This window comes from Pteropus vampyrus, unplaced genomic scaffold, assembly GCF_000151845.1.
Source record: "Pteropus vampyrus isolate Shadow unplaced genomic scaffold, Pvam_2.0 Scaffold480, whole genome shotgun sequence".
In the NCBI taxonomy this organism is placed as follows: Eukaryota; Metazoa; Chordata; class Mammalia; order Chiroptera; family Pteropodidae; genus Pteropus; species Pteropus vampyrus.
The window spans coordinates 239,747-248,836 of record NW_011889261.1 but is presented as its reverse complement, the minus strand read 5'-3'; the positions used below and the strand labels follow the sequence as shown (position 1 = coordinate 248,836).

The 9,090-nt window shown below is 57.0% G+C and overlaps 1 protein-coding gene across 1 annotated transcript in view; it reads right to left on the bottom strand.

Annotated features, from left to right (window-relative positions):
• The window catches only part of LMX1A (LIM homeobox transcription factor 1 alpha), a 124,218-nt gene that overhangs the window by 29,047 nt on the left and 86,081 nt on the right, over positions 1-9,090 (bottom strand). Inside the window, exon 4 of the mRNA XM_011382504.1 lies at positions 7,892-8,124. Coding sequence (XP_011380806.1) covers positions 7,892-8,124 — 233 coding nt within the window. The remainder of the gene's footprint in view (positions 1-7,891; positions 8,125-9,090) is intronic.

Below are 9,090 nucleotides of genomic sequence, written 5' to 3'. Positions count from 1 at the left end.
ACAGGCAGGAGGAAGTTGCTGAGGTGAGGCGACAGTCCCATCCCGCCTGCCTCCACCAGAGACGGGGCCTCCACGTGCTTGGCTGGGGCTAGGCCAGTACAAAAGGGAAATGGGAACTCAGGTATTTGGGGACAAAGTGACATTGTCTCTAATCTCTCATCAATCAGTCAACCACTATCTACACACCCTTGTCGACTCTAGGACCAATCGCTTCTGTCGTTCCCTGCCAACCCCCCTCCACCACCAGATTCGCACCATATCTGACAGATAAAACACAAAACGCACGGCTAAATGTGCATTTCCAGTAAACGATAATATTTATGTTGCATGAGTCATCTATTGGAAATTCAAATTTAACTGGACTTTTGTTCGCTAAATCTCACCACCCTGTTCACTGAGAAAAAAGCGGCCTTCGGCTCTGATTCCAGAATCTCCTCGCTGCAGCTCCAAAGCTCTGCAACCAGGAGAAGCAGCTGACGAGGGGCCCCAGGTCCGCACCCCAAGCCTCGCCTGCTCTGGAGCAGCGCTTGTGAAGCCCAGCTTCCCATTGGACGCCCCCAGACCCATCGAACCCTTAAAGCCCATTCCGCAGGAGTCCGAAGCACTTTCTTAAATATGCACGCAAGTTCAAAGGGTGACTACTCTGAAGGGCAACCCTCACGTGAGCACATAATCAATCCCGTTTATCTATTTATTTTGTTACCGACCGTCTCCCTCCAATGAAAATATGAGCTCGTGACAGCAGAGTTCTCACCCCAATGGGCCCGAGCATAGTCAGCATTCAAAAACGTTTGCTCGCTAGTCAAACCTCATACACTTCTGCGTCTCCCCACCATGTCCCAAACCCGGTCCTTGGCTGACACAGGTGCTCAGCAAATTTCTGTGCATGGAAAGGATGCGGAGTTAGTGCCCACTGCTTTCTCGCCCTCACGGACTCCTCAGAAGACAGGCCTGCACGCCCACCTCGAACGCCAGCTTGGCCCACCGACCCCGCGGAGGGCACGCATGCGCCTGCAACCCCAATCCCGCCCAGAGTCACCGAGAGAAGACGGGCGAGCCTCCGGCTCCCAGCGTGTAACCCCGGATGCGGTCCGCTGAGAACCCAACCGTTCTTAGACGACACACTTTCCCACACACTTTCACAGTGCCAGGAATCCAAACACTCGGAGGAAGCCGTAAGCTGGTTTGCCACCAAATCCTCAGTACACTGAACACTGGGGTCTTCCTCGGTCGCTGCCACCAGGGCACAGGGCGACATGGCAGATGATCCCCGCTCTTCCTCAGCGTGCTAACGCGCCTCGGATCCGTCCTGAAACCCCCTGGTTGGAAAGCTAGGCGCTGGCGGGCGTGGCTGGGAGGGCAGCACGAGAAAAGCAGCCTCCTCCCCGCCCTCCTCCCCGCCCTCCTCCCCGCCTTTACCGCTCCTTAGTAGAGGAAAGGGGGTCTCTGGTCATCGCGCTCAGGGAGTGAAAGGTCAAAGCCACGGTTGGCTCTGCCTGGACGGACACCTCACTCCTAACATTCACCAGCCACGCTGCCATTGGACCCAGAGAGGACCCGACATAAAGACGGACAGACAGAGGCACAGACGTCATCACCGCCCCCGGACACGCACGTCGAAGTGCATTTCTCCTGAGAGGAGGGCCGGTGACAGGTGAGCGGCGGGACATCACGGGCCAGCCTGTCAGGAGTTCGGACGTGTCCCGATTCCTCCACTGTTGTACGTTTATTCATTTAATTAACGAGCATGGCTGGTGCCTCTCGTCGGGACCAAAAGGTCAACTCGTTTTTCCTGCTACCGTCCCATAAATCACGGGAGCAGAACACAAGTCTGTTAGGTGATTGTAAACAAACAAACAAACAAAAGCCCAAAAACCCATAACGGCACCTCACGCATGCTTTCGGAGCGTTTCCACGTGCACACGCACGCTGCCCGAAGCCGCCTGCGTTCTCACGGGGGCTGCCCGAGGGAAATGCAGTGGCATCAGGGCAGAAGGTACGCCGGTGACCGATTCGAAAGGAAATATCAACGGCTCAAGTCACCTTGTTTTTATTGCTTTAATTATCTGTGAAAACAGTCTTCATTTGGGGTCTCTGAGTACCGTGTCCTACGGAGTGGCGGGAGCCCTCCCACACAGCACGGAGGGCGGGCAGCGAAACGGAAGATCGCACCGCGAGGTCTTTTGTCACACACGGGGGCATTTCTACCCCCAGGCGACACCACGCAGGGCTTCGTGAAGGAGGCTCCGTGGCTGCACTGCCCGAGTTTGGTTGCTGGCTCTTTGAATGACTGGCTGTAGGACCTTCAGCACACGGCTGATTTGTCCAAGCTCATCTTCCTGACCTGTAGACTGGGAATAATCAGGAGACCGCCTCGCTCATCAGCTCGATGTGAAGGGTAGCGAGCGAATTCACGGCAAGTGCTGACGGCAACGCGTTGTGCAGAGTTAGGGTTCTGTAACCGTCCACTTCATCCTCATCACGCACAAATCACAATGGCCGACTGTCCATTCGACCAATTCTTTTATCTCACAGAGATCGTGCAAGAGAAATGAACGCACACAGCTCCGAGTTACAGATGAAAGCAGCTCTGGAGCGACTGCGCTGATTTTGAATGATGGCTTTTATCGAAATTTTTAAGTGTGAGCACATATCCGACAGTAAATTACAGTCCGTGGAAAAGAGATACGCCTTGTCTGAATCCGTACACTGCCTGCGACTTCTCAAGCGCCGAAGACAAATTCTCCCCGACTCACAGTTACAGCAAAGACTATCAAGTGTCCCGAGTCTGTAATTGGTAGAATTAAGTTCTTATTCTGGCTTATCCCTCGCTCAAGTATCCTGTGTCCTTATTTCTCCGTCCATCATAGGAAGACAAAACAAACACACGAGAAGACAGAGGTTCAGAACACAAAGGAGGTGCCCAGCCTCAGAAGGAGAGCAGGGAACCATCCCAGCTGTCTGTTTCATGGCCATGATGCTAACAAGAGACACAAGCCGATTTTGAAAACGACCCGAAAGGCTCAGGCACTTACATCTGCCTCTCGCCTACCACCCAGGGACGCCAGATTCATAAATCAGAGAACGTCCACCAGGACCTTTGTGCGTGTGAGTCACGACATAAGAATGCACGCTCTGCGTGTCTCCTAAGAGGACGATGACGATCGCGGCCTTTGCGTGTTTACTCCGTGTGGGGCGCTGTGCCAGGGTTTTGGGGCCAAATGATAACCTCTGTGTCTTTGGTCTCATTCTGGGCAGCCGACGCTGTCCGATACATGTGGAAAGCTGAAATCTGTTTACTGGCTTGAAATTTGAAGAATTTATACCAATTCCAGAACTTGGGGCTAAGTTTGTAAGTAATCGTCCTTTGAAGCTGTGGTTTTCAAACGTCGAGGCATCATCTGCTGGTGGGTTATCAGATTCACAGAATGGGCTAAGACCAGAATTAAGAAATGAACAGACTAGAAAAAGTCCGCGCCTAGGGCGAGCACGGAGTCCATCTATGTGCTGTCACTTTTATCTTATACGTACACGTACGGATGCGCATATTAGGTCACGATAAAAAAAAATGTGTTGGTTACCCAGATGCAGTTAACATTTTCTCGAATATGCTGCTGTAGAGGAGGGTCCTCCGACAAAACTGCTTTAAAGGACAACATAAAACATGATTCGAATAGCTTTCTTAACAACTATAACGTTTATCAGAGTATTTTAACCCCTATTCAAGGTGTTTTTGTTGTTGTTGCTGTTGTTAAGGGCCTGCCCCTTTGTTTCTTAAAAGAAAGGATAAGGAGACGGGTCTGCAGGCCGCGTCCCTCTCCCCAGCTCCCCGCCCCTTCATATCACGAAGCTGGCCCCGCTGGCCCCGAGGTCAGGCGGCCGGCTCCGACGTGTCTTCCTCGCGCGGGACGCTCGGTATTCACGCACGTTTCCGTCCGCCTTTCCCTGCAGCGAAGCCCAGCATCCCGCGCAGAGCCTGACCGCCCGCGGCTCTGTAAGGGACGTCTGTGGAATTGAGGGCTGGGAAGGGCCCGTCAGGAAGGACATAAAGACATCGCGGCCTGTAACGGAGCCACGCCGACGGGCCTCTCCAGGGACACGATGCGCCCACCAGCGGGGACCGTCGAGTTCAGCGTCAGGAGTGGAGTGTGATCCCCTCCAACAGCGATTCATTCGGGGGGGACGCGCCGCCGCCCTCCGACCCAGAGGCACGGGGAGACCCACCCCCGGGAGACCGTGCTCCAGAGAACGTCGTGCTCAGGAACGAGAAGGCGCCGGGGCAGGCAAAGGGGCTGAAGTGGGAACCAAACCCACCGTGAGCCTCGGTTTCCCAGTCTGCGAGAGAAGGGCAGCGAAGCCCAACACGCCCGTCCCGGTCCAGCCCGAAGCTCCTATCGAGCCTGGAAGTGACCGCAGGGCGGGCCGCCTCCGCCAGGCCTCCCCCACCAGCTTTCGGGGTGCAACGCCAGCTGTGCCGGGGGGCTGGGGACCACCTCCGAGACGCGCAGGCGTGAATCGGCCCATCTCCAGCTCCTGCGCCGTGGCCGCCCAAAATGCCAGGCCTGCCCCTCTGTACCGCCCCGAGACGCCCTCCGGTCAGCTATCCAGAAGCGTCTAAAGTGGAAGAGCCAAGACAGAGGTGAGGCGTTTCGGAAACCGCGGGTCTTTGGGTCTGAAGCTCGAGAGCGTGAGCTACTCAGACGCACGCCGGCCGCTGCCAGGGACGCGGTCGTGGCACGGGCCGCTTACTGGGCGTCAACCAAGTTTCGGGCCCTTGATACACGGCCGCTTTGGGTTCCTACGGCAAACCACACGGGGAGAATTTTAACCCAGTTTTTACTGATTAGGAAGCACGGTCCTGGAGACGGGAAGTAACTTCCCCAAGGTCGCACTGCCCGCGAGTGTGGGGCAGGACTCGAACGCAAGGCCGACAGACATCAGACCCCAAGCCCTTCGCACGACAACACGAGAATGAGACGCCCCCGCCCGCCCCCTGCCAGATCCCCTGCTGACTTTTCCTTTTCTATCTTGCATTTTGAAATTCATGACTATGACCTGACAAGAAAATCCCACAGTTCAGCCAGGCATTTTCCAGAACGGGCAAGGTCACCGCTCGCTGCCTCTCTGTTCTAATTTATGGGCGAACAGGAAGACTTCCAAGATAGGTTGAAAGAGATACTTCCGTAATGAATAATAAGAATAAAAAAACCAGTGCCAAGATTTTAGAAGGAAATAAAAACCAGCGTGTAAACCCCAGCAGCAATGAACCTGACTCCGAGGAGAAGAGAGAGCACGTCACGACATCCTCAGGAACGCGAAGGAGGCAGAAGGACTCGCCAGCTCCAGCGTGTGTGAGGGGACATCGCACCAGCTCCAGGGAGAAGACAGTCCCGCTGGAGGCTGGTGGCTCTCGGCTAAGGACCCCGGAGGCTGATGTGAACGGGACAAAGTTAAGTTATCCACACAGGAGCCAATGCCGAGTGCCGACCGCGCGCCAGGCACAGCATTGGGCGCTCCGCCTTCGCGTGGATGTGTCCCCTGCTTCTGCGTGTCGGAACGGCCGGCGTCAGAAAACCGGCCCTGGAGGTCACCGGCATCGGACTGGAGCTCCGACAGCAATGACAAGCTCCAGGCGGCCGGGCCGTCCCCTTGTGGGACACGGTTCTGCTTTATACTGAACCAGAGTCTGTCCCTTCACCCCGTGCACGGTTTGCCCTCTGGGGTGTGACTTTCGTTTCTCCTTCAGCTTTACTTTTATAAAGCTAAATACGCCGAGTTTCTGTAGCTATTTATCATTTAATGAGCTCGTCCTTCCCCTCGAGACTCTCCCTAGTTGGCTGGTGACCCCCTAAAATGCATCCTTCGCAATGAGGCCAATATCCCAAATGTGCTCTGATCGGGGCAAAAAATAAAAAATAAAAACAACGATGGAACGCTAATCACGTGTTAGGGACGTCACTGTTCCGAGCGGGCAGAGTTCCTTCTGGCTGCTGCTGCGTTGCATGTGACGTTCCATCCAAACAGGCCCTAAACCACACGGCCGCCATTGGAGTTTGGAAGCCAATGGTTACATGTCATCCTGCCGACTCTGTGCCGTTCCATCAGCTCGTCGAACTCTCCTGGGACATTGAGCCACCACCCCAGTGTCCCCTGCCGGGTTCATGTCATCTGCAAATCGAATAAACCTGCCTTCTGCGTCTTCCTCCGAGTCACTGATAAAAGTGTCCGAGGTGACGGGCCATTCAGTCATTCACTCGACAAACATGCATCTGATGCCCGTAGCACGTGGAGCGCTCGGGACAGAAATGGGAGGAGGGACCGCGTGTGTCCCGCGACAGACCCTCGAACCGTTCGCTTCCTGTGGACATCACTGCCAGGTGGACGCCCTTCCCGGAAGACTTGGCTGAACTCCGGGCTCCGTCACCGGTCACTTCCTCTCCTGCCAGCACACTAAGCTTTGCTAAGCAGCCAAAGGGGCGGAAAGCTACAGCCTTGTCCACTCGGAGCTTGTCCCCTCACTTGGCACACAAAGCCTTTGATGAAGCCGGACAGGGAAGATTATTGTAACTAGCAGAATGAGTGGTCCAGACAGTGCATTTGATTCTGACTGCGACTTTAACATCATCTCATCGAAAGTGGCAGAGACGATGATAGATTTTTAGAGCTGAAAGGGACATCGGTCTAGAAGCATCCTCCCCCGCCAGCTCGGCAGCGGCGGTTTCGGCAGGTGGGGCGTGCCTCGCAGGGTGTCTCTTCGTTCGTACGGACACTTACAAGGACGCTCTGACACTCCCCGGGTCGAGTCGGACTGTTCTGCTTCCCCTTTCTGCCTACGGCGATTTTGTCGAATAATCGAATGACTGAATCCTAACGCTGCTCTGAATTCCGATTCTCTCCGAAGTTAGAGAAAAATAGGTCTGATCCAACCCCTGCAAGGCAACAATTCTGTCTTCTTTGGTCTTTACTTTTCTAGGCCGAATAGTGATCCTTCTCCCCTCATCGTGGCCCTGAGACCTCAGCGATCCAGCCCCATGCAATCGAGGGCCCAGGAGGCCCGACCAGGCGTTGGGGTCACGTGGACCCCTGGGCGAGTCCTCTCGCATGTCCCTCTGGGTGTGCGTGTCTTCCTAAGGTCACGCTGGCATTCTGATCGCCACCACACCAAAGCCCTGGGGGAGTCCAAGGGTTCTGCAGCTTTCTGCGGGAGGACCACGACGCGCCTACAGGGCCTGGGTGGGCCGCGCGGGGCCCTGGAGCTCGGTTCGGATGAGGGAACGAGGCCGAAGCAGCCAGTGATGGGTCCCTTTCGTCCCTCCCTCCGACAGTGTCACGTGCCTACACCCTGGCAGGGCCCGTGCCGCACGCAGGTGCATCCATGCCCTGGACACGGGCTCGGAGCTTTAAGTAAGCTGCCTTAGCAGATGGGGAGTGGGCGGAGGCTTGACGTGTGCTTGTGGGGTTGAGGCCACCTCCTTGTGCCTTTGCCGCCACCAGGGGAAGATGCTGCCCCTCGAGCCTGGGCCCCGGAATGACCCACATGGAGCAGACGTGGACTTGGCCACTGCCCGGAGCAGAGCCCAGGCGACCCGAAGACCTTCGGCCTGAAGCGGAGTCACTCCCGGCACCCCAGAGTGTGATCATGTGCACAAGCGTCTCTGGTGGTCTACCACAGAATGTGGGGCGCTTTGCTACGCAGCACATCACGGCAACACCTGCCTAGTGAGAGGTAGCTCCCAGCACGCAAAGGACCCTCCTGAGGAGCACAGAGCCACCCTCCGTGGAGCCGGGCTGCCCCGCTGGCCTCTCCGGAGAAGGCGTTGCAGACTGTCACGCCCCCTCCGCCACCCCGCTGCCCCGCCCGCCCCACGCCCTGCCCACTGCGGGCGCTCACCTGAGTCCGAGGCCGCCGGGCTCACCAGGCTGAGCAGCTCCCGCTCCTTCTCATAGTCCCCTCTGCACAGCAGCTGCCCGTCCTTCAGAACGAACTCGTCGCCCTTCTGAAGCTGCCGCTCACAGACGCAGCAGCAGAAGCAGCCCAGGTGGTACACGGTCTTCTGGGCGCGCATCACAAACTCGTTGGGCGCGATGGCCTCGAAGCAGCCCCCGCATTTGACAGCAAACAGCCTGGCGGCAGGGGACAGAGGGGAGGAGGGTCTGTGAGAGACTGCCAGCCAGGGCCCAAGTCCCACCCCCACCCCCGCACGAACAGCAGAAGGACGCCAAGAACTGGGGCGAGGAGGCTTGGGACAGGGTAGTCTTTAAATCCGAATGATCTCTTCCCCGAGCGGGGCGAGACCACACGTGTGAAGGGGAGCTGACGCACAGTAGGTCGACCACACGTGCGAAGGGGAGCTGACACATAGTAGGTCGACTACATATGTGAAGGGGAGCTGACGCACAGTAGGTCGACCACACGTGCGAAGGGGAGCTGACACATAGTAGGTCGACTACATATGTGAAGGGGAGCTGACGCACAGTAGGTCCAGGCCAAGGGGACTGTCATCGGCCCAGGTCAGGAACAGCCCAGGCAGTGTGTGAAGGACTCACATTTATAGCCGATCTATGTCTGTTTTTGGTTTTCAAGTTGCCTCACGAGGACATAACTGCGCTCGGCGAAGCATTCGGCATAAGCACAGAGACGACGCACCCTAAAAATACGTCTGTCTCCACTCACCGCGGCATCCGGCTTCCATTTCCAAAACAGAGAGTTACCTTCTGTTCTAAAGCAGTAGCGCCAGGAGAAAGAAAACCTCCCTGTGTTTGTCACCAGGTGCCAGAGGGGTCGACGAACATGGGAAGGTCAGACGGCGTGCGGAGGGGATGCGGCGAGGGGCACGGACCCCCCACCCCCCAACTCCCACAGGGAGACGAGCACGGGAAACGGGAATAAACGAGGAGCTGGGCCCTGCGGCGGCAGCCAGGAGGGCAGCGGGCGGCCGCCCATGGCGAAGCCCGGCCACACGGCCACGTGCTCGTGTCCTCGCCACGCGTTCCCTCGTGCATTCGGAAGCGCCCTGCGCACGACGCCGCACCCGGTGTCTGATGGGAGGAGGGGCGCGGGACCCGCTCCCCGCAGCACGCGTGCACACG